Raw genomic sequence first — 25996 nt, 5'->3', positions numbered from 1 at the left:
GTAAAGAAACCTGGTTAGCGTGTTCTATATTCTGGGGGAAAAATAGTGTATTCCATTGACAAGAAGTGGAAAATTTAAAGAATATGTTGTGACTCGTGGAGAAGTGGGACTGAATTAATAGTGCACTCCTCCCACCTTGGTCGTAACAGTATGTAAAATACAAGTGCAAAGTAACCAGCAACTTTAGTGTGCCTCAAATAGTTTCATAACCTCCATGAGCTTGAAGACTGTCAACAAAACTTGTACATTGGAGGTGCCCAATGGGATTTAAAATGTTTTTATTCCATAAAAATACCACACAGAATAGGATTTATCTTTTCATTCATAAGAAAAGATGTGAAATAAATATTTTGTACGAGTTTCACACTTCCTGTTGAACAAAACCTTGGTGTACTCTGTTAACACTGAGACTCACTTTAAAAGATATTTTTCCTTTCCCATTGCCCTATAATGTTGCTGATTGAACATTCCGGTGGACAATCTATTCCTAAGCTTTCATCAATTACTATTAATAGCTGGAAAATAATTACTGACTAAAATAGACAGCAAATATTCTCAAAAACATCTACAACTGAACTTTATTTTCAGATACAAACATTAAAATCACAATTTTACCAAAATATAGCAAACATGACATTTTTAAATGTCTTATGTTTTTGATTGTTCCAATGTGCAGAATAATGATTGTGGCTGACAGTCATTTATGAAAGAGAAATAAAATTGAATAGTTTTGAATCTGTTGCGGAGCTGCATAAACATGAAAATAGGCGAGTTAAAAATCCCGTTTCAGGAAAGTCTGACTCATCAATTTTGTTTCCAGTGCCCATCAACGAAAGAAACCCATCAACGAAAGAAACATTTATTAATGTGGATCATGATCCACTAACAAAAACAGCTCACAAAAAAACTAGTTTAAACAACTTCACCTATACATTATATGGAATAAAACACAATGGATGGATGGAGCGTATTTGAAGGATTGCACAATTGGCTTCTGATGACATTGATAAATTGCTTCAATCAGTTAACAGCAATGTGTCTTGTAATATCTTGTGTATGACATTGTTGAATTACACATTTTATCCATACCTCTCCATCTACTCCAAATAGTGTAGCTTTAATTACTACTTGCCCATCCAATAAAACGTTGACATAATGATAAGATCTATTCTTGGATGTACTCAGGGCTGAGAAGTACAATTCTGGAAGGGCAGTGGCAATATTTAAATTCTGGAAAAAATAAGATTCTGAGCATAAGAAATTATTTTCCACTATGTTTCCAACAGCATGTTTTCTTTCACAAATTAATTTTGTCTCACTACAATATGCTTTTTCAAATACTGGTGTTAAGATTGGAATAAATTGTAAGTATGGCAACCAAGCCCTTCACTACAGCAATACCATTCATTAAAGCTACAGGTATTTACTCCAAATTGCATCATTACTTTGTACAGCACAAGTTACCCATATTTCTGAACAATGACTGACTTTAAAGTTTCAGTTTTGAGCTAGCTCTCTTGATGGTTTTGATTCCAGAAAATTCAATAATTTAATATGATATGCAAACAATTTACTTAATTTAACTTAGAGGGGAGATGAGGAATTTCTTTTCACCCAGAGGGTGGTGGGGGTCTGGACCTCATTACCTGAAAGGGTAGTTGAGGCAGGAACCCTTAACTCATTCAAAAGGAGCCTGGATGTGCACCTCAAGTGTTGTGATCTACAGGGCTATGGACCAAATGCTGGAAGGTGGGATTAGGATGGGTGGATCGTTTTTCAGCCAACACAGACACAATGGGCCAAGTGGCCTCTTTCTGTGCCGTAAACGTTCTATGATTAATTCTGATTAAATATGGCAAAATATTTACAAAAACAAGCTTTCCAATCAAACATTGTGTGTACACATTAAACCTAGTGACGATCAGTTAGAGAATTCCATTGCTCAAAGAATGCTTCAACACAATTATGAGCCAAGTCTTTTGTATTTAGTATCTTCTGGCTATGCTTCCTGAAGAGTATTATCTTCACTTTTATTCCACAAAAGCAATCTATTAAAAACAGATTTATTTTGCCCTCTAAGTTGATGAATGACAGTGCTTTAGAACAGAACATTCAACACTCCTTACTTTCAGTGGCAGCACTAAGCACAGTCAAGTGAAGTATAGCATCAACCTTGCTGGGGTTTTACTCTGAGAAAAATAATGCCTCAACTGTAAGCCAAAGGAAAACAGCCATTACTGCACCAACACAACATTACCATTTTCCTCACCTTCTATCTGTAGACTGAGTGAAATTATCCAAAAACCCCACAGCATTAGTAAGGTTTGCATGCTATTTGGAAAATCATGGATGTCCTGTCTGCAATTTCCCACCTGTTGAAATTGGGACTAAATTTTGCCAATTATCAACAAGTCCCACCACCAGGGCTGAAAAAGGGAGGTGACTCTGTTTCGGCGGGTGGCAGGAGACAGGACGGCATATTGCCAGCAGTGGCCAATTAACAGGATGGTGACCCCGTCCCGCCCCACAAGAGCTGCCTGTCCAGAGGGCCATCATGAGCACCACTGCTAGCAGTGACCACTGCTGAGGCTGCAACTCCAGGGAGAGGGCGCCGAGATGGGTGGGGCGCCCTTGAAGAATGTTGAGGTCATTTGGGGAAGCTGGGGCATGGCAGCCAGGCCCCAATGATCGGAGATGGGGTTGTAAAGCACGTGTCGTGCATTGCCGCAAGGGCAGCTATTGCCGCTGGGGGCCCCTCAATGGGTCATGGAGTACCCATAAAGCAGAACACCCTTCCCCCCACCCCGGAGCTCGCTGAAAGGCTGCCAGGCTTCACTGGGCAATCTCCCCATGTGGCGGTGGGCCCTCCAGACACGGTCAAAATGCCCACAGAGGCAGGAAGTGGGCCTTAAATGTCTTAATTGGTCACCCAGCAGGTGGCCGACCGACCTACCAACATTTCTGTCACTGGCAATATGGCACGGTAGCAGGAAAACATTGGGCTCCCCTCCCAACGCCTCCCCCCTCCATTCTGCCAGCCCTTCTGCATCCTAGCCTGTTGCCAATGGGCTGGGAAAATTCCACCATAAGAAATGGAAAATTGCAGGCTATTTATTTAGAGATACAGCACTGAAACAGGCCCTTCGGCCCAGAGTCTGTGCCGACCATTAACCACCCATTTATACTAATCCTACACTAATCCCATATTCCTACCACATCCTCACCTATCCCTTATATTCCCCTACCACCTACCTATACTAGGGGCAATTTATAATGGCCAATTTACCTATCAACCTGCAAGTCTTTTTGGCTGTGGGAGGAAACCGGAGCACCCGGAGGAAACCCACGCAGACACAGGGAGAACTTGCAAACTCCACACAGGCAGTACCCAGTACCGGGTCCCTGGAACTGTGAGGCTGCAGTGCTAACCACTGCGCCGCCCATGCCTATGAACATGCAATTTTCTGATGTTGCATGCTGTATGCAAGGCGCCAAGAGTGAGACTCTCAATTTGTACAGGAACATGGTCAGCTCTGTGTTGTATCGATAGGAAATGGATTTAGATTGTCAGTGTTACTTCACTTGCTGCTCTCACAACTGACAAAAAATAAAACAATTTTTCTAAATTTATATCAAGATCCCAAAAGATAAAAATTTTCCATAAAGCAAGCATTATCATAATTTTCTAGTTTAGCAGTTATCAACATTCAAGGGCAGGATTTTTCGATCCGGATGAGAGTTAGAATGGAGATGGGCAGGTGCTAAAAATAGTGGCGTCAACAAGCACGCCAGTGAGTTTCCTGTGGATGAGGGAAGGCGGGCCCCGGAAATCACCTGATTCAGGAATGAGGCTAATTAATGTCAACGAGCTCACTGTCAGCTTGTTGAGGGGTAGTTTGGGATTTTGGTGGGAGTTGCACACTGGGTCAGGGACAGACCAGGTATAAGGTGGCAGTGACATGGTGTGGAGCCAGTCATGCTCCTTGAAATTAGGTGGGCCCATAAATGGGAGCATGGCTGAGAAACTCAGCAACTGGCACACTGTTGCCATCAGGAGTGAAGAGGCTGCAGGGAGAGTGGTCTTCACACCCTTGGGCAGTGCAGGGGATTGTCACTTTCCTGGCAATGCGGAAGGGTAAGAGGGGGTTAGGCGTGCAGACGTTATTGGAGTCCAGCTGAGTGCAAGGAAGGCAGTGGCTGGTAATGGGAGCACGTTTCAGAGATTGGGTCCAGTGGCAATGAGGATTAACATTCTCAGCAGCAGAGGCAGACCCCAGGGTATGAAGAGGGCAGAGGAGAGGGATGAGGGGCAGAAAGACAACAGGGGCCACAGCATAGGATTTGCCGACGAAAATGGAGCTACCTGGACATGTCGGAGAACCAGTGCCCCGGGAGACTGCGCCTTTCCAGGCAGATCGTGATTGAGATTTGTGTCCTCATGGCAGAAGGTCTCAAACCTCACAGCACTGCTCACCATGCTCTGCCAGTAGCCCTCAAAGTTACTGTGGCCTTGAACTTCTTCACCTCTGGCTCCTTCCAAGGATCAACTGCGTACTTTGGTGGTGTCTCACAAACTCCAATTTATGCATCTTGCAAGTCACTGATGCCCTATTTGCAAGAGCTAGAAAGTACATCCAATTTCAGAAAGATGGTGCCACGCAGGCAGAAAGTGGGTTTCTCCTCCATCGCTGGATTTTCCCAGATGCAGGGCATCATCGATTGCACCCATGGCAATCAAGATGCGGAACAACCGGCCAATGAGATTCATCACAGAAAGGGCATCCACTCCCTCAAAGTTCAGCTGGTCTGCGACCACAACAAAAGCTTCCTGCATGCAAGCGCTTGCTTTCATGGCAACTGCCATGACTCCTTCAGCCATCTTCAGTCCAGGGTGAGGTAGCTCTTCATTCCATCCCCCAAACCATGGCTAGATTCTAGGGGACAAGGGTTATCCCTTGAATAGACAGCTACTCACCCCTTTATGTGATCCCAAGGTGGAGCCACAAAGGAGCAATAACTAAAACCACCTACTCACAAGGACCGCCATTGAGCAGGCCATGGGGCTTCTGAAAATGTGTATCCAGTGCCTGAACTGGTTAGGCGTCCCCTGCAGTACACTCCTACAATGGTCGCACACATTGTGGTGGTCCGCTGCGCTCGCCATAACATGGCCCTCCAAAGGGGAGTGGACCTTGAAGAGGGTGAGGTGCTAGGTCAACACAGCTCATTGGAGGAGAAGGAAGAGGAAGACAATGAGGAGGAGCAGGAAGATGCAGAACACAGAGATCCACCTGCAGAGGGAGGTGGCCGGGACTAGCGCAGAACTCAAGAGTCTTATCAGGATACCATTGTCAGGGATTACCAGATCCAGACATGTTTCAGCTGAGCCTTTTTAACCCAGGGGGATACAAGCTCTAGACTCACTTTGAGCTGTCTGTGAGAGCACTTCCATTGAAGATGCAGCCTTGAATGGATCCACTCTTACCACCAATGAATGATGCACATCTGTCCAGAGGTCTCACTGTCCCCCTTCAAAGACCTTTGCTTCCCTTCACCACCTTTTCCTTCTTTGAGTTTTTCCATTAAAAAGAATGGAAGCTCACACATCTGGAGTCATGTGCCAATGCTTACAATGTGTTCAAAAAGTGAAAAAGTGCACACTTACAGGCGAGGAAAACCCCAGTGTACCACTCAGTGCTCGGTCTGATGTGGTGGCCTCTGCTCGGCCATTTCTACATGATACTCCCCTTGTGGCCTCAGATGAGGCGGAGGCAATCGTTCACTTATGTCTACTTGCAACTAAGACGCATGTGGTGGTCTTCCTCGTCATGGAGGTGCCCAATGGGCCCCTCCAGAGGCTGCTGTATTGGCATCAACGTAGGTAGCCTCAGTCACTGGGCCCTGCTGCAGAGATGGTCCCTCAGCCAGAGGGACCAAGGAGGCCGATGATTAAGATGGCATTTTGTGAGGGGTAGTACCCTCATCCTCTTCAGTAACTGTTTTAGCCCTAGGTCGGTGCTCCAGATGGCTGAAACAAAGCACCAGTTAGGGTGCAACTGGCATCCACTTCAAATATCTCTGTGTCAACACCACCATTGACCAGTCCATGCAGCACAGTGTGGCATGCATTTGTGCCCAGTTCCTACATGCAGAATGCTACTGCATATGGCTCTCCATGGGCTTGCCCACTCTTTCAATGGAGGGGCTCATGTAGTGAAGCTGGAGCTCTTAAAGGATTGCAGTCAGAAATTGTGCCAGGGTTAGACTTCCACCTGCCCGAGTGATTTTGGAAATGTTTCTAGATCTGCCTTGCTTCAGTTTCTTTGTGAGTTCCTAGCATGATTACTACCTGTGCTTGGAAACTTGCTACTTGCAGATTTGGGAGGCAGTAAATGCCAGCTACTGTAGGATTCAGACACCAGACCATTGCTAGAGAAAAAGTGGATAAATATTTGCAGATGATATAGGGAGAGACAATGCAAGTTGGATTAGTTTTGGATTGCTCTAGCAAAGAGCTTGCAAAGACATGGCAGGCCAAATGGCCTCCTCTATGTTGTAAATGTTTTATGGTAGAATCTCCTACTGTGCACATACAAACATAAATTAGTCTGTAAATAAATAAGTGCTCCAAGAAAAGCATCAATATCACCCAAAGATAGAGTAGCATTAATGGTTATTAGTCAAGAGCATAAAAACAGAAACAAGCCCAAAGAGACACAATTGGTTGACCTAACAACTTACATCAGATGAATAAACTTTATTGCTGTTTTTGTCATAAACTTCCACTGTAAATTCATACTTTCTTCCTACTTCCAATACCCATCTGTCTCCGGGAAAGACAGAAAAACCTAGATAAATCAGCAGGGCAAATTTTAGAACAATCTTCACAATTTATAAAAAAAACCTTCAGAACAGATGAACCTCCAAATATCAAATTTTCAGAGTGTGTAAGAATACACCAATGGGATATTCTTTGTCCTACACGAGAGCAATACTTGAAAACTCAAAAGATCTCATTACCTGTTTTTATGTGCCCTTTATATGAATCAATCAACTAAATTAATGGCAGAATCTTATGAGGTGGATTTGGCCCTGCCCATTGGCTAGAAAGCCAGAGCGTGCCTGTCTCCACTGGCCCTGGAGGCCACACTGCTATTTGGTGTAGCTCAGGCACTTAAATGCCTGCAGCCATGACTTCTGCTCCTCTGAGGCAAGATGCCCTGCCTTCAAGAACTGCTGGCCAGGGGCTGGTCTCAGAATAGGAAAATGGAGTCGAGCCTCAATGGGGGTCAATCAGCCAGATCTGAGCAAGGCAAGATTGGGTGGGGGAGGGGGCAGATGGGGATGTGAAAATTGGGGGGGCGGGGGGTAGGGAGAGGGGATGGGATCTGAGATATTTCAGCCGGTGGGGTGGGGGGGAAGAAAGAGTTAGTGTCTGTGCTATTGGGGGGCACCACTGAGCTCCACAGAGGGGCCCCATCAGGAGGGGCCCTACCTGGCACTGGTAAAACACTAGCAGTGGTGGCAAGAGGCCCTTAAATGACCATTCATCGGCATTTAAAGACCTCAATTGACCTAAGGACAGGCAGGCCACCTGCCACCTCCTCCATCACTGACAAGGTAGCATCGAGGGGAGGTAGGCAACGGGCATGGTGCCCCTGACCAACCCTCAGCTCCAGTCCGCTCCCAAGGTTGGGGGTGGGGCAGTAAAATTCCAGCCAATGTTTTTTTTTAAAAAAGCTTGTACATATTGTTACATTTTCACAGCTCATTAAATGTCAATAATCAGGGTCTACAGGCAGACTAAGCCCATGAAATTGCACTGTCTGAAACTTCAAATATTTGCATATTAAATCCATTTTACCCATGATTTTAATCCATTTAAGGTTTATCATCTATTAATGCCTCTGTTAAAATAGCAAATAAATAAAAAACAATTGTTTGTGTGCTAATATTGCAAAAATCATTTCATTTAATGATGTAAATTTTACTGTGGTGTTAAGAAGTACTGGACATTTTCAAGAAGGAGTTAGATATAGCTCTTAGGCCTAAAGGGATCAAAGGGTATGGGGCGAAAGCAGGAACAGGCGACTGAGTTGGATGATCAGCCATGATCATAATGAATGGTGGAGCAGACTCTAAGGGAAGAATGGCCTACTCCTGCTCCTATTTTCCATGTTTCTATGTTTCAATACTGACCTAGAAAAGCAGCCTCTACAACATATATTGTACAGTTGGGCAGATGAGAAAGTGCTTGCATGTGAATGTCTATAATTTAGTTAAAGAGACCATAACTTCTTTCAATACTGACTACTGAATGCAAATATATAAATAATTGGTAACTACGGTAGTTTCTTAGGAAACTACCATAGGCTGCATAAGTTTTACGTTACGCAACACATGATGGAATTACAGTAATGGAAATTTTGTTAATAACCTGCCAACCAATAATCTAATACCTAACATTATGGACTAATTATACAATCCCAACTATGCAATGCCAGATACATTACCTGTGCAGCAAGAGCTGTGCTTGCTCCCAAAGCAGAATTTATCCTCTGACAGAGGTCAGCTCATTGACATAATCTCAACTGGCTCACTGCTAGGAGGATCAGGAAGCAGAATTTTTGGTGCCTGCAGCCAGTCAAGTGGTGGGATAGGGTCAGGTTAGGCACCAAACAGGGGACTGCCTTCCCCCAAGGCCCCATTCCAAATAGATGTTTATGTGGCTAAAGTACTACGCAGGCATTCCAAACACCCTGTGGAGAGGCCACTTAATTTCAATTTTGTTTCAACATTGTATGCACAGGCTCCGAGTGTCCTTGGTGCTGGGCAGTCACTTTGGGACATTTTCAGAATCTTAATCATATTGCGGCACTTAAGGATACATTACTGGTAATACTGGTACTGGGGCCCTATTGTGCTTTCTTATTCTCAACCCACACCACCACTGCATACTTTTTTCTGGAATTATTATATATAGATAAAATAGATGGCTGCCAGTGAAATTTGAGGCAGCAATTCAATAGGGGTGCTTGATATTGCCTTAACTGGAAGATTGAAGTTCAAACTGTTTGTAACCTTGTTAGAATTTCAATAATCAATTACCTTTTAATTACTAGCTTTTCTATTATTTGCTATCTACACACTCCTTAGTATTTATTTCTGATTTAAGTTCAAATTCTACTCGAGGTCGTCCACACATTCGTGCAGCGCTAGAGGAATTCTGTATCGTCGGCTGCCATTGGGTGAGACTGCTTGTTCAGATGGGCATTAAAGATGGACATTCTTTGAGGAGGAGCTAGAAGCTCCCACTTTTTTCTGGCCAACATTCATTCATCAATCAACACAACCAAAAACAGAATAACTGGTTATATATTTTTTTTTTTGTGTGGGATATTGGGGTGTTCAAATTAGCTGCCAAATTTGCCTACATAGCAACTGTGACTATTACTCCAAGAGCAATTTGTCTGAAGTGCCTTGGAACATGTCTGAGAGAGACACGTTGAGGCACTATACAAGTATTTTTTCTCTTTTACTCATATTGTCAAGCTACTGTATGAAAGAAACAAAATTAAAACAAGACAATAGAAGAGATAATTTTTTTTTTAAAGGTATCCCAAGTCAACATTTTTTTTGATTACTGTACCTGCATAAGTGTTTATGAAAGTACTTTTTTTTTTTTAGAGATACAGCACTGAAACAGGCCCTTCGGCCCACCGAGTCCGTGCCGACCATCAACCACCCACCTATACTAATCCTACACTAATTTCATATTCCTACCACATCCCCACCTGTCCCTATATTTCCCTATCACCTACTGATACGAGGGGCAATTTATAATGGCCAATTAACCTATCAACCAGCAAGTCTTTGGCATGTGGGAGGAAACCGGAGCACCCGGAGGAAACCCACGCAGACACAGGGAGAACTTGCAAACTCCACACAGGCAGTACCCAGAATTGAACCTGGGTCGCTGGAGCTGTGAGGCTGCGGTGCTAACCACTGCGCCACTGTGCCGCTACTAGTAGCTACTAATTCTCTACGCATATGGATTCTGGACTCATAACCCAGAAAATAACTTTTGACCCCAAAATTACAGCAATGTTTTCAAAATGATTGTTTTTCCTTTGTGTGCTCACAGATACTTTTTATTTGAAATTAGTTATTAAAATGTTATGTTTTCACTACAATCACCAAATAAGTCATGGAATAGGGCTTTTTGTTAGCTTGTCAAATCAATAATATTTGTGGAAAATAGATTGTTTTCTTCTAAGACTTAAATATTTCATTAGAAAACCCTATGGATAGATTATGTCCAGCTTGGTCAAGTTTTGACAACCATGCAGTAGCTTATTTCTCAGGCATCATTTTAGCAGAGTCCTTAAAATTGCTATTGATTCAATTACATACTTTACATAAAATAGCACTTTTCGCTCTCACAACTTGTAATATAAAAGAAACAACCACTCAACAAAAGCCACATCAACAACATACAATTTGTACTATTGCACCAAAGCCTTTTGATAAGCTGAAAGTGACATTTTACAAGTAAATGGATTCTTTTGCATTGTAGTGTTTATCTAAAAAGTGCAGTATGTTCACTTCATAATTGGAAATAAGTTGGCCTCGACAATACTACGATGGAAAGGAAGTTTATGGAAAAAGGATACTCTTATACATAAGAACTAAGCTAGTCTGCCCCGTCTGCAGTGCTGTAACAATGCAGGAGTCAGGATCCAACTGTGCAACTGTTACGTCCTCTTCTTCATCGGAGCTCACTTGACCTTGTAATTCCAATCGGTACTGTTCTGATGGCATCTCAACTTCTGCAAGAGAGTAATAAGAAAGCATATGGAACATTTCAAATGTTCCTAATGAAAACTAGTTGAAATGAGTGGATAAGTACTGTTTTAATAACACCTGGAAGCTGTATAAGGAATGCATCATTGTAGTGATTTCATTAACAATTCCAGCTGCACTGAATGTCCATTGAGCTATTTCCACCAAATTATTTTAAAATTCCAATAACTTTTTCTATCATTTATTTTCAGGATATGGGTGATACTGACAAGTCTGCATCTATTACCTAAACCTAGTTAGAAAAAATAGTGATGGGCTGTCTTCTTGATATAGCAATTGTTTGTACAACAGAAGCCACTTAAAGAAGCATTTAGAGTCAAGCGTGTAGTTTGGAATCATGGCCTACCAGATAGGTTCCCTTCCCCAATAGTGATTCATGAACCTGTTGGGTTTTTAATGACAATCTAGCAGCTTCCACAATCATTTTCTGGTGCCAGTACACAAATTACCATTTATTGATTTCATTTCATAGCTTGTATGATGGGAGTTGAACTCATAACCTTTGGGTTGTTAGTGCAATACCATACCGACACTACCATACCCAAAATAATAAATTTCATGAATGCCTGCTGGTTCACAAGGCAACATAGCAACAGTAAAAGGTACCTGTCCGATTGCGAATCATTAGGGGAATACACATAGGTGTATTACTTGGGTATTACTCTGCCTTCTCAGATGTTTCTGTTCAATAAACTTCATTCAACCCACAACGAAATTTACTTGTTCACAACACTATCAAAGGATGTAAACAGAATACTGTGTCATTCATGGGCGAGACTAGGCTTGCCAGGCCATCATTAGATAGACTTTCTGCATTCCACAGCTGCTCACCATGTATCCTTTGTGTATTACATCATTTCTAATCTTTGTGCTAAACGTGGCTGCACAGTTCAAGAATAGTAATTCAATTAACATTTGATATGATAGGAAGTATCAACTACCTTGAAAAGGCATAGAAGCAGAGAGTGGATGCTTCTGGAACATTCTGTTTTAAAAGGATGCTGGTTATCAACTGGGAGAACAGAGTGAGCAACATGGAAGTAATGACAGGCAATCTGTTTATAGTTATGGTGTGTTATGGCAAGAAGATTGTGATAGGTAGGGCATGACTGAAGGTTAGTATCTTCAGTGGGTGATAGAATGGATCCCAGTTGGGAAAAGACTAGGGGAAATTTTAACTTCAAAGAGCGAGTGCGTTTGGGAGCAGGTGGTGGTTAAAAACGCTAACAGCTTCAACACGCCGACTTCCACATTTAACTACAGGTCTTTCAGCTTTGTTCGTGAAACCCCTCGGGAGAGGCAGGTTGCCAATTTTAATATGTTTGATTGGGGGGTGGGGGATGGGGAAGAGAGAGGAATGTGCTCCAGTGGTGGTGGCTTGTGCCATGGGCGGTCTCTACATGGGCACAGGTTGCCCAATCAGGAGGGCCCCATTCAGAAGGAGGCCGGCAGATTTTACTGGCCAGACTCCTGAGGTGCTGAGCCGACTATCGGCCGCTGGTACTATACCAACAGCGGCAGGAGGAGACCCTTAAGTAGCAATTAATTGGCCACGTAACTGCCTTAATTGGCCTGGATGGGCAAGCAGTTTGTCACCTTCCCCACCACTCATCAAATGACAGCGGAAGCAAGGTGGTGACGGGAATGGCGCATCCCACGCCTCCCACTCAATGTTACGTCGTTTCCCACCACCATCTCCGACCTCATCTCCAGCCTGCTCCTATGCAGGGTGTAGCATTCAGGCCCAGGTTTCCCGTGCTTTCTGGAACTGGCCAGTGAAAGCACAGCGAGAGCAGAGTCAACTGAGAGTTGAAGAAATGACAGGCAAAAAAATACTGAGACCTCACACCTCATTCCTGCCCTAAATAAAAGACTTTTGCTTATACTATTTGTGCTGAAAGTGTGTTCTCACTACTTTGAAAGCAATTTCCAATACTTTGGATGTCATTGGGACGACTTTAGAGGTGACTTGCACTACACTGGAGGTCTCTTCCACTACTTTGGAGGTTTGTGCATCTAATCGCTTTTCAGTTGTTATACATCAGGTCAGCTTGGGTGTTGCTTATGCTGCTTTACCTTCATCCCAGGTGAGCAGCAACAGCACCAGCAGTAGAGGGAACCAGCAGGACCATCCTCTTCACAGACCTGCTGTTCCACAGGAGTGGATGAGCATGCAGTGCAGCTCACAGGAACAATATCTGCAACATAGGGTGTATAGGCAGAGGATCAGCTTCCTCGATATGTCTGAATATCGCAGCTCCTCAGGAGGCTCAGGATATTCTGTCAGGTCAGAGACATTTAATGCCTGCTGGATGACGTCCTGCTGCCTCCATTTTCTGCACTCCTACATGGTGCAACCCGTGCCTTCAGCTGAGGTAGGGGCTGCTTAGATACCTGCTCTGTGCTGAGATGCTCTTGGCTGACATCCTTTGGGTTTTGCAGCCCATGGGGAACGACAAAGACCTGTGCATGAGCAGACTCGAACATTGGGACATGACGCAGCACGAGACTCTGACTGAAGGTGGGGGTGGGGTGCAGCGCAACAGATGAAATGTGGAAACACTTTGAACAGAATCCCTACTTCCACTTTCTCTTTCTCCATTTTCCCTCTCCTGATCCACCCACATTTCCCTTCTAACAATCTCCTGGAGAGCACCTTCCTACACAGCAGTTGGGTGCTGAAGGGCAATGGCGACATTTTAATCAATCCTATAAGTTTGCATTGAAAGTGTGAAAGCCATTGGTGAAGACCAGCATACAATTGTTGGAGTACCATGTTTGATGCTCCATGCAGGTGGCCACTCTTTCCATGGACAAAGACAGCATCACAAAGGCCTGCAACATCCTGGCACTCATGCCTGAGGCTCATCTGATCTCTTCCCAAATGCGCACAGTGGCAGTAGAAAGTCTGCCAGTACTTCATTTTTTTGCTGCTGCTCCTGAATTAATCTCTTCATTGATGGCCTTGAGGATCAGCATCTAGCTAAGCAGAGCTTGAAGCATCCTGCGTGCCCTAATGGGGACTCTTCACTGCTGTCCCTGCCCCACCATCTGTGCTTGCTCACTTGCGATGTGCGATACACCAGGTAAAATCCCAACTACCTGTCTTACTGATCCCATCAAGATGTATGCATCTGAGTTGGTTTATGGCTTGCAAGAATCTTGCGATACTTCATCCTCATTTTGAGTGATATCCTGGGAGAAATTTTCATCCTCCTCCTGTGGGAGGCTTGCTGGTTCTGTGGCAGATTAAAGACATGAATTAGAGCTGTCATGGTTAGAAGGTATTAAGTGAACATTGTGCACATGATTATATTTCACTGGCTGATGACATCATGTCAACATGAGTGATGTTATATGCCATGTGGCTGTATGATATAGAAGGCGAGTTATAGGAGGAGGCTCCCCAACTCTGCATCTCTGATGGTCAGACACGTCGAGACTTGGCTCCTCTTCAGTGCAAGCTCCTTTAAAGATAAGTATTGAGATGATTGGAGGGCCACCTCCAATTGTCTGCCTCTTCCTACTGTTCTCTCTTCTCCTGCAAATAAAGAAAGAGGACTAATGGAATGTGGCAAATGGATGGATGGTCAATATTTGTTAAGGGTTACTGTGAAAAATAGGCATGAAATCACATTAAGATGAGGCTGAGTGCAAGTGATGAATGATCGGATGTGGATGTGAGAATGTGCATACATAGAGAGGGGTGCACCTGCAGGTTAAGTTGGTGCGAGGAGTGATGTACACATTGGGATGTCGTTTTATGCACCATCGTACTCACCTCTCATGCCCTGATTAAGCCATTAAACAGTTCTGGCACTGTATCCAGGAGCATGGCACCACAATTGCGATCTCCAGCCATGGTTTCTTGCATTCTTGAGGCAGACATTTTCCTCCAGTTGGCAGGAAAGGTATCTGCCTACTGACCTTAACACACTGCAACACCAGGTTTAGGGAGGTATCTGTGAACCAAGGTGTGTCCTTGCCACTTGGGCAAAATATTAGTGCAGTTACTTCCTCTGTTCCCCACCTTCAATCCTTCAACTGTCACCTTTGTAGTTTCCCTTCAAATAGTTCAGATGAAATAGACCATCATCACACCTGCATACACTAATCGGTTAGGATACCCAGAAGTTAGATACAAAAGCAGTGGCTGGGTTAAAAAGACACAAACAAACATGCTGTAGATACATCTGGGTTCCTATGTGCTACTGGGCATCCCCCACTCCTAGCAGGACAAAATATTAAAATTCTACCTACTGTGTAAGAGACCATTGCTGAGGATGGGACTATATATAATGTTATAACAGGTTTTATTTTTGTAAGTCTTCAAGTCTTCAGAAGAAGGAATTTTCCTCCACACAAGATCAGGTGGCAGGTTGTTCAACCTTGCCCGTCTAAGAGCGTAGTCCAAAGTATGGAAAGTCCTCATCAGAGAACTCCTCTTTGCTGACGATGCTGCTTTAACATCTCACACTGAAGAGTGTCTGCAGAGTCTCATCGACAGGTTTGTGGCTGCCTGCAACGAATTTGGCCTAACCATCAGCCTCAAGAAAACGAACATCATGGGACAGGACGTCAGAAATGCTCCATCTATCAATATTGGCGACCACGCTCTGGAAGTGGTTCAAGAGTTCACCTACCTAGGCTCAACTATCACCAGTAACCTGTCTCTAGATGTAGAAATCAACAAGCGCATGGGAAAGGCTTCCACTGCTATGTCCAGACTGGCCAAGAGAGTGTGGGAAAATGGCGCACTGACACAGAACACAAAGGTCCGAGTGTATCAAACCTGTGTCCTCAGTACCCTGCTCTATGGCAGCGAGGCCTGGACAACGTACGTCAGCCAAGAGCGACGTCTCAATTCATTCCATCTTCGCTGCCTCCGGAGAATACTTGGCATCAGGTGGCAGGACCGTATCTCCAACACAGAAGTCCTCGAGGCGGCCAACATCCCCAGCTTATACACACTACTGGGTCAGCGGCGCTTGAGATGGCTTGGCCATGTGAGCCGCATGGAAGATGGCAGGATCCCCAAAGACACATTGTACAGCGAGCTCGCCACTGGTACCAGACCCACCGGCTGTCCATGTCTCCACTTTAAAGACGTCTGCAAACGCGACATGAAGTCCTGTGACATTGATCACAAGTCGTGGGAGTCAGTTGCCAGCATTCGCCAGAGCTGGCGGGCAGCCATAAAGGCGGGGCTAAAGTGTGGCGAGTCGAAGAGACTTAGCAGTTGGCAGGAAAAAAGACAGAAGCGCAAGGGAAGAGCCAACTGTGTAACAGCCCCGACAAACAAATTTTTCTGCAGCACCTGTGGAAGAGCCCGTCACTCCAGAATTGGCCTTTATAGCCACTCCAGGCGCTGCTCCACACACCACTGACCACCTCCAGGCGCTTACCCATTGTCTCTCGAGATAAGGAGGCCAAAGAAGATTTTTGTACTAAAATCCTAGAATTCTGTGTGTTTTAAAAACTGTGAAAAGTATTTTGCTCAGTGCCCTTTGACCTGCAAATACTGAAATATTTGTATGTTGACTTTGTATACAAGAATGAGAAAAAGCAAGCAGTTTCAAGGAAACAGGCAAGGGGTTCTGACCTCCTAAGAGCAACACTGAATGACAGGCAAGACTCTGTCTGGTCATGTGATTGGTTCAGCAAGGCTTTTTGCTTTCACTTTGAACTTTTACAAAAAAAAAGTGAGTGGGACAAAGAGCAGGCATTTGAAACTTAGACCTGACCTGCTTGGAGACTAGGGAAAAAGACCTCTCTCTGTAAAGGAGACTTGCATCTCTTGAAAAGAACTCCGGCATTTGAAAGGTGGCAAATTCCTATTGCCTCCTGTCGCTGAAGATTTCCTGCATCCAGTGTGGTTCCCGTATCCTCCTGTGTTGGGAAATCCTGGAACCTGAACAAAGCTTCTACTGCTGTGAGTTCTGAGCAGACCTTTTGCTACGCCCTGCTGAAAGACTTATGTGACGCCTGCTGTAGTCGAATTGCCTTGAACACCTACCCATCAAAGACTGTTCATCAACCTCGCCTGCAGAGATTTCAAGTGGCATCCGACTATTCAAATCTGGGACACCTCAACCAACCAAAGATTTCCTACCAGAACATGGACTGATGTATTTTTAACATTCCTTTTATACCTAAGAAACAGCTGTAAACCAAACTCCTTTTTTCCCCAGTGTTACGACCGAGGCAGGAGTAATGCACTGTCAATTCAGTCCCATTACTCCACAGGTCAAAGCATATTATTAAAGTTTTCCCACCTACCAGATATTAGCCCAATTAAACACTTTATTAACCCCCAGAATAAAGCAGACCAAACCAGGTATCTTTAAACAACAAATTAACTATTTATTAATAAACTAAATCTTGAACACTATTGAGATAAATTTATGTCTAAAGACCTTACAACTTCTTATTTATCCTAACCTTCATGCACACACATACATTCAAAAACCAATGGTTAACTGGTTTTAAAACAATATTTCTTAGGAATAAGTAAGCAGCTGTATTGTAAGTCCTGGTGATATACGTTCCCAGTTGGTGAGGTGTCCCAAAGTAGAATAGTCAGTTGCCACTCGATGTCTCCGGGCGAATTCGACCAACAGCCTTTATGGGATAGGCGTTCAAAGCACTTCGGTTGCAGCATGCATCGCACAGTTCTTTCAACAAGGAGTATAGCAACAGGTCTACTTGGACTTTAAAATTGGCAGTCTTTCAGTAGAAAGTTTACTGAGAATTCCAGCAAACACAAAAAGACAACAGAGAGTTACTCCTGACAGAATTCTCAAGAGTTTGGAAGTAAAAAGGAATTTACTACCTCCAACAATGCAAATGTTCTTTTCCAGGGTTTTTTCTTTCCTTAGGCAATACACAGCCTGTAGTTCAATGTAGTTTTTCTGCTAAGAGAGAGTGGGATCCTTCCTTTCAGAGACAGCACGCTTTGCTGATCTCCAGATCAAACTAGTTCTAGCCAGTCTTTACAGTCAAATTGATACAGTACAGCACGTGGCTTCTCTCTCCTGCTGTTGCCTAAGAAATGGTCTTGCTGCTGGCACCCTGTTTTCAAAGGAAGAGCAACTCTCAGTCTTAAAGGCACACTGTTTTTAAACAGGGGGGGAAAACTTCCATGACACCCAGTTAATCATTTTTTTTTTGAATGTATGTGTGCATGCATGAGGGCTAAGGAACTAACGAGCTTTTCATATATATAGATTTATCCCATTAATAGTTAAGACTTATTATTTATTTTCCAATAAATAGTTAATGTCGTTGTTTAAAGAAAGCTGGTTTGGTGTGCTTTATTCTGGGAGACGAATAGTGTGCCTAATTTGGCTATTTTATTTATTTATTTAGAGATACAGCACTGAAACAGGCCCTTCGGCCCACTGTGGCTGTGCCGACCAACAACCACCCATTTATACTAATCCTACAGTAATCCCATATTCCCTACCACCTACCTACACTAGGGGCAATTTACAATGGCCAACTTACCTATCAACCTGCAAGTCTTTGGCTGTGGGAGGAAACCGGAGCACCCGGCGAAAACCCACGCGGTCACAGGGAGAACTTGCAAACTCCTCACAGGCAGTACCCAGTACCGGGTCCTTGGAGCTGTGAGGCTGCAGTGCTAACCACTGCGCCGCCCTTCTTCGCTATTCTTCGGTAGGTGGGAAAATTTATTGGTATGCTGTGACCTGTGGAGTAGTGGGACTGAATTGACAGTGCATTTTTCCCGTCTTGGTTGTAACAATAAGAACTGGAGAAAACAGACAACAGATGAGAGTAGCAGAGGTTTACAACTCCTATCTAGTCTGGCCACATGCGTAATTTTTTTTATTCTGAGGCTTTATGTTTTAAGTCCATCCCTCCCCTGACAAGACTATCTGAAGTCTATGAGACATTTTTCTACTATATGCCAGAAATCAGCAAGGCCAAGGAAAAACTGCTGGTGCACCTTGCCCTCCTACAAGAACATTTGCTTGTCCATTATAAACCACTGGCATATGCCTGACGAATGGTCTCAACCTCCCTGCAGGACAATAAATGATAAGTCAACCAGACATCTAATGCACAAGTAACATTACTACTGTTTGGCTTTTAGCCATTTGATATTACTGCAGTACAGTTTACCACACCCCTCCACTAACTCACTATTAAATGATAAAAAAGAAATTGAGAGGGAAAAAGGAACAAAATATTTAACTTATGTGGGTCAGTCTCAAATGTCCTTTTTTGACATTTAACACACATTTATATAGCAGTTGACAACATGATTCAATATTTTTCTGATGTGCCTAGTGCACGGCCTATGCTGCTCTTATAAATGAAGTGAGTGGGAGCAATTAGAATGTGGGGTGCCAGCAAACAGTGATAGATAATGACTGCCTGTAGATCGCTGTTATTTTATCAAGAGGGGGAGATGCAGAGGATAGAGAGAGGCACTGAGGAGAAAGAAATGTGGATTAAGTGTGGTGGTGGTGGGGGGCGGGGGGGGGGGGAGAGTGAAAAGGCAGAAGGCCAGCGAGGCGAGATGTTTAATATTTGATTACAGCCTCCCTTTCAGTAGCAATTCCAGTAGGGAAGTGTGATGAATGGCCCAATCCATTATAGGGCAGATACTTAATTTAAATACTTCCATGGCTGTAATAAGCCTTATACAGTTTGTTCTCCACTCCCAACATCCTTCATGCTGGCAGTACACTTTCAGTCCACTCCACAGAGGACACTTCTGACACTTTAGTCAATTAACTTAAAGTGGAAGGAAAGTTAGGCTGCCACTTACTGTTCAAATTAGTCCCACATTCTACAGAAGATTTACCATCACATTATTTACTTTTTTGCAAAAATAATCAATCGTATTGCCGATGTAGATTCCCAATTCAGTATAACTCTATGACTCTAAGTCAGGTTTTCTTTGTCGCTAGGCTGCTTTAGTTGCATCCCAGAGCAATTCCATAGCAAATTTCAAACAGACTAAGTGGAAATATCTTCTTCAAATTGTAGCATAATTTCCTTGCTTCCTGTAGTTTCCAACAGGCTCCCTGTCAGTCACATCACTGGAAGGGCTAGTGAGCAACTAAGTAAACTCCACTCAGGGGTCTCCATGCTAGCATTATAATTAACATCTCTACAAAAATGAGAAATAAAATGATGGCTAGACTTTGATATAGAATGAATATACTTTGAACAAAAAAGTACTTTTCCTAGACTTTCTTTCTCCTTTAACTAACACTGCACCTTCGGTTTTTTCTCTAAAAACATGCATCCATTCCAGCACAAATGGGTAAATATTTTGAATGTGCACTAACCCACAATTTCAATGTGTGTGGTTTCTGGGGATAGACTCCCCAGTGACAGTGCATCCAAAAAACAGGTCCGTATGAGGCATTAGTATTTGCTACTACAGGCTCTTAATAATTGACAGAATTTAAAATACAAAATAAGTGTTAACCCTGACTGTTGCATTTGGGGAGGTCAAATAAGGTACAGGAATACACAATTAATGGGAAAATACTGAGAAGTGCAGAGGAAGTGAGGGACTTTGGAGTGAATGTCCACAGATCTCTGAAGGTAGCAGGACAGGTCAATAAGGTGGTTAAGAAGGCATATGGAATCCTTTCCTTTATTAGCCGAGGTATAGAATATAAAGACCAGTGAGATTATGCTGGAACGGTATAAATTACTGGTTAGGCATTGTACTGTGTGCAGTTCTGGTCACCTCATTACAGAAAGGATGTAATTGTACTAGAGAGGGTACAGAGGAGATTTACGAGGACAGTGCTGGGACTGAACAAAATGCAGCTGTGAGGCAAGATTGGATCGGCTGGTGTTGTTCTCCTCGGAACAGAGAAGGCTGAGGGGAGTTCTGAAATGTACAAAATTTTGAGGGGCCTGGATAGAGAGGAGGTGAAGGGCCTATTTATCTTAGCAGAGGTCAGTGACTAGGGAGCATAGATTTAAAATGATTGGTGGGGAGAGGAGGGAAGATTTTTTTCACCCAGATGGGTGGTGGGGGTCTAGAACTCACTGCTTGAAAGGGTAGTTGAGGCAGAAATCCTCAACTCATTCAAAAGAAGTCAGCATATGCACCTGAAGTGCCGTAATCTGCAGGACTACAGACAAAATGCTGGAAGGGGGATTAGAATGGGTGGATCGTTTTCTGGCTGGCACAGACACGATGGGCCAAGTGGCCTCTTTCTGTGCTGAAAACCTTCTATGATATAGGAGACATCCTGAAACAAAGCTAATTATTTTTCCAGTATTCCAACTTAGGTTTGCAAACTGGGTTCCTCTAGTTAAGGAATCGCCGAGATGTCTCCACCATCAGATTTATGCCTCATTCTCTATTTGGTGACTTACTATTATATTTATTTATGGAGCTTCATACTTAAGAACACTTTCTCTGCAATGATGGCATTGTTTTCCTTTAGGTTTCTGATGCTGTCTTTCGGAATATAGGACCCCTGCGAGTGTCAATATCTGGAGGGGTTAGCAAGAAGTCAATGCAGAAAATGACAGGAAGTCCTAAAGCATAAACAAAAAAAACACTTTCCAAAACAATGTCCTTGGCATATTTCCCAGTTAATAATACAACTAAAATATAAAAAACATTCACAGCAACAAAGGACATGATTTTCAAATATTTTCATCTCAAGAACTTTGCTTGCTCCAAGTCAAAATGATACTTGCTGATAAGACTATTGCCGGAAAAGGAGTGATAACTAAACATCTTATAATGCAAAATATATGCTTTGGCATGAAAGAAACTGCCACAGGCTCATATTCTGGCTTTGGCGGCACACTAGCCACAGAAGATCTGGATGCAGGCCCTGTAACCTCACATAGTGGATTTCAGAAGACTTGAGAGCTCAGAGTGGTCCAGAATTAGTAGACTCTAGAGATGTGCTGTCTGTCTTGTTCCGAAGACTAAATTGTTTCACTACTATTTTCACTGGACAACTGAGAATTCTCTTTGCACATTTTTTGGTTCTCGGGAATTTATTTTCATTGTATGCTATTTTAAATATGTTTTCTGCAGTCCTCTGCATATCTTGCACATTGAAAACTACATGAATGGCCCAGACCTTTCGATTGTCTTTTCTGGATGTTTTACATGCTCCTAGTTTTGTTACCACAAAGACTTCAGCATCACTAAAATCTGGTCTGCCGGGTGACATCTCTTTCATTGCCATTTTCTGCTCTTTATTGACACCACGATATATCATATTCACTGTCTAGTGAAACGACGTTGTCAGAGCAGTAAATTTGAATAAAATCAACTAACATTTAGTTCAATGTTTTAGTTCATTGCTAAAAGTAAGTTCAGATGTGTTAAATCAGAACGCATTGCTTTAACATCTCAGTTATAGATATGCGTATTTGATGCTAGAAAACATTCTAAAATACCGTTATGACCAACAGGCACAAAAGGATTACATTAAAGGCAAAATAAACAGGATTCTGTTATTTGTATTGTACTGAGCTTTGAAGCAAAATAGATTCAGTAATTCCCATTTAGTTTATAGTAGAAATTTACCTGTCATTTTCCCATTTACTATTTTGGCAACTCTGTAGCGAATGAAAGCTCCTACCAACAGGTAAATATCATAGGCTGGACTCAAAATTATGTTTTCCAGAATAATGAGGCGTATTGTTGCAGCAGGAACACTCTAGAAAGAAGAGTGACAAGTTAGAATTAACTGAATTCGTCTGTGTACACATGCATGAGTAAAATAAAGTTACTCATTATTCCACTGTACTCCAATGCCCCCAAGTCACTTGTATGTCACATTTATCAGGCCATTTTATCTCTTATCCAGCTGTTGGGAGGTGCATGAGATAAGAACCTATTAAGGAAGTTCAATTCCCAGTGTGGAGGAACGTTTGAATTCAGGCCTCCTAGAGCAGCAAGGCTCATATCTTGCCTATGTCCCCCAGTACTATGGTGCACAATGATGATCTAACACATTAGCCAAAGAATTTATTTTATTTTTTTAAAGTATTACCCCACACACAAAATGACTGCAGAATAAATTTAATTTTGGCTTATTTGTTAATCTGCTGGGATGTCTTACTACGAATTCAATGGATACTGTACCACAAAGACAATGGACATTTTACTGTTGTCACCAAGAATGGGAAATTTGGTCACAAGTTTTGAAAAGCAATGGCTGAGAATTCGGCAACAAAATATGTTTGCTTATGTGCACAGCATGTTAATGAATCTTAGGACTTAGTTAATAAATTAACAGCTTAGACATTAGTGTACATCAGTTACTAGGTTTTCCAGATACGTGTACAGAATGAATATCTCAAAGATTGGTTCAATGATTAATCACATATAATGGTAAGTGTCAAAAGATTTTAAACACAAAATTAGCCAAACAGGAATGGCTACATGCAAATAAGCTAGAACAACATCTCAACTGAAGCAGATTTAAATTATTTGAGAAAGGTGTTCTCATTAGCTTCCTATAATGGTACCCACCTAGGTCTCTTTGAAAAAGGTAATTGACAATATTAAAAGTTCACCTAACCTGCTACAGTAGCTTAAACAAAAGCCGCAATGACCAATAAGCAGATACTCACGGTGGATACAGTTTTGACTCTGTAGAATTTAATTTTGTGACCATTCCTTTATTTGCTGCTACCTCATGCTGAAACCCTTTGCTGTACCGTAATGAAGGCAAAACTAAGTGGCCGCTTCTTGGCCTTTTGGCTAAGATCAAGTGTAGTATCTGTTCTTATCAGTGCTTATTTGATTGAGAAGAGACCATGATCATTGCCTTTTGATCCTGGGGAAGCTTTGAGTAAAATGGCTATAACCAATTTTCGAACTTCGGGCCAGGGAGTGCGCAACACCGTTCGGGTGGTCGTAAAGGACAAGGAAGGAGATGCACCGGTCGATCGCACCTTCTTCATCAAGAAAATTCTCTTCGATTGCTGCGGATTTCAAGCGACGGACGTCTTCTGCCTGCAGGATTTCCCCAGCAGTGGATACTTCGACGTGACGTTCCAGAACGTGGCGGGATGCATCAAGTTCCTGAAGGCGTTCAAGGAGAAACTAGGACCGGGCGCCACTGTCGATCCTCACAGCGGAGCCGCTCTTCACGCTTCCGTCGCGACGGGACCGGGTGGTGACGATTCACCTCGACAACCCCCATGTTCCGGTGGTGGATGTACTCACCTTTCTCGCCAGGTACGTCGAGGTGGCCGGCAGCAGCACTGATGTCAAGGACCCCTTTGGGATCTGGACCAGCAAGCGGCAGGTCAAGGTGACCTTGAAGGTAGATCCCAGTGGAGCCATCATCCACCCTCCCTCCAGCTTCGCTATCGGGGGAAGTCGAGGCTTCTTGGTCTACGCTGGGCAGCCCAGCGTTTGCCGCACCTGTGGCAAATCTGGTCACATGGCAGCCAACTGCAGCACGGTTGTTTGCAAGAACTGCAAGGAGGAAGGCCATCAGACCAAGGACTGTAAGCAGACTAAGTGTTGCAACTTGTGCGGTGCGGCAGGCCATCTCTACAAGACCTGCCCCAAACGTTGTCTCAGCTATGCTCAGGCGACAAGGTCCAAGGAATGGCTGGGCGAAGGTTCGACGAAGGCGTCCGCTGTTCGAAAGGAGACCAGCAACCTTCTCCGCAGTGAGGAACTTCAACCTGAGAAGGAAGGGGAGGCGGCTGAAACCAACGACCCAGCACCTACCCAGCGCCCGGAAACCCCTCCTCCACAGACAGAATCAATGGAGGAGGAGGCAGCAGATGGACAAACAGGTCAGTGGCAAGTGGTCCAGAGGAAAACCACAAAGAAAAAACATCCCAAAGCCACAACCCAAACCAGTGGCAAGAGGAGGCTCTCTTCTGAATCAGACTGCAACAACCCCTCTTCACTGGACTGGGAAATGCTGGAACGACAGCCCCTTCAAAAGAGGCGGCAGAACTCCGAGATGGATGATAAAGCATCCCAGCCCCCGGGCACTGGAAGCTGTGATGGGCCCGGCGTGCCCCAACCCCAATTCCCCACACGTAACGACGTGGCCAACACATCTCAGCTCCGGGACACCAGGAGCAAAGACACGTCTGGCGCACCTGAGCTCCGGGAGACCGGGAGCTGTGATGTTTTCGAGGAGGAACAGATGGAAGCAGCTGAGGACAACCCAATGCTCTCTGCCTACAAGACCCCCCCGATGTCACCCGAGCGGCACAAACCCTGCATGAAAAATCAGGAGGGGTTTCTGAGCCCAACCAACGTGAAACTGCTTGCGCATACGATGGGTATGCAGGAACATCCCGAAGGGGAAGGACTGGGACTAGCGAGGACAAATGGTATGGGAAGCAACAACTAATTTTTAGTTAAAAATGGGTATAAGAATTGCTTCCATTAATGTGCGTAGCATTAAATCGACTACGCGATGTGTTTCAACCTTGGATTACCTTGCCAAGGTCAAAGCTGACCTACTGTTTCTGCAGGAGTGTGGAATACCACACCTCAGCACCTACAGGCAGTGGTCGCGATGGTGGTCCCACGGGCCATCGATCTGGTCGGGGGGTAATGACTGCCGTTCCTCCGGCCTGGGTATTCTGCTGCGGGGAGGTAACTTCACCATCTCCGAAGTTAAGGAGGTGGTGGGCGGCCGCCTCCTCGTAGCAGACGTGATGTACAACAACGCTCCGCTCCGGTTGATCAACGTGTACGCCCCGGTACAACGCAGCGAGCGGCTGACCGTCTTCCAGCAGCTCCCACTGCTGCTGGCGACGTCCAGGCCAGTCATCCTAGGCGGTGACTTCAACTGCATCATCGATGCGGCTGGACGATCCGGCAGTGACGACAGCAAACTGGACACTACGTCCAGATTCCTAATAGAAACAGTTAAGGATGCCAAACTGCACGACGTCTTCAGCAAACCTGCAGACGGAGCGCAGCGCAGATACACATGGTCAAGATCGGACGGGTCTGCCCGTTCCAGGATTGACTTCCTGTTTGTGTCCCGTGCGGTCACGGTCGGATCCACCAACGTCAAGCCGGTGTTCTTCTCCAACCACTGCCTCTTACTGGCCGACTGTCACTTACAGGACGACCAGCGGGTTGGCAGAGGGACGTGGAAGCTCAATGCGACACTGC

At 44.1% G+C, this 25996-nt stretch overlaps 1 protein-coding gene and 1 pseudogene across 1 annotated transcript in view; one reads left to right on the top strand and one right to left on the bottom strand.

The window, feature by feature from the left end:
• The window catches only part of LOC137346445 (nuclear pore membrane glycoprotein 210-like), a 163191-nt gene that overhangs the window by 124568 nt on the left and 12627 nt on the right, over positions 1-25996 (bottom strand). The window contains exons 6-10 of the mRNA XM_068009894.1: positions 22415-22547; positions 10674-10829; positions 8200-8268; positions 6742-6848; positions 1090-1230 (exon numbers count right to left, since the gene is read on the bottom strand). Coding sequence (XP_067865995.1) covers positions 1090-1230; positions 6742-6848; positions 8200-8268; positions 10674-10829; positions 22415-22547 — 606 coding nt within the window. The remainder of the gene's footprint in view (positions 1-1089; positions 1231-6741; positions 6849-8199; positions 8269-10673; positions 10830-22414; positions 22548-25996) is intronic.
• Positions 23577-23685, top strand: LOC137346899 (U2 spliceosomal RNA; annotated as a pseudogene).

Source organism: Heterodontus francisci, chromosome 30 (assembly GCF_036365525.1).
Source record: "Heterodontus francisci isolate sHetFra1 chromosome 30, sHetFra1.hap1, whole genome shotgun sequence".
Taxonomy (NCBI): domain Eukaryota; kingdom Metazoa; phylum Chordata; class Chondrichthyes; order Heterodontiformes; family Heterodontidae; genus Heterodontus; species Heterodontus francisci.
The sequence above is the reverse complement of the archived record's forward strand: the minus strand, read 5'-3'. Positions and strand labels throughout refer to the sequence as shown.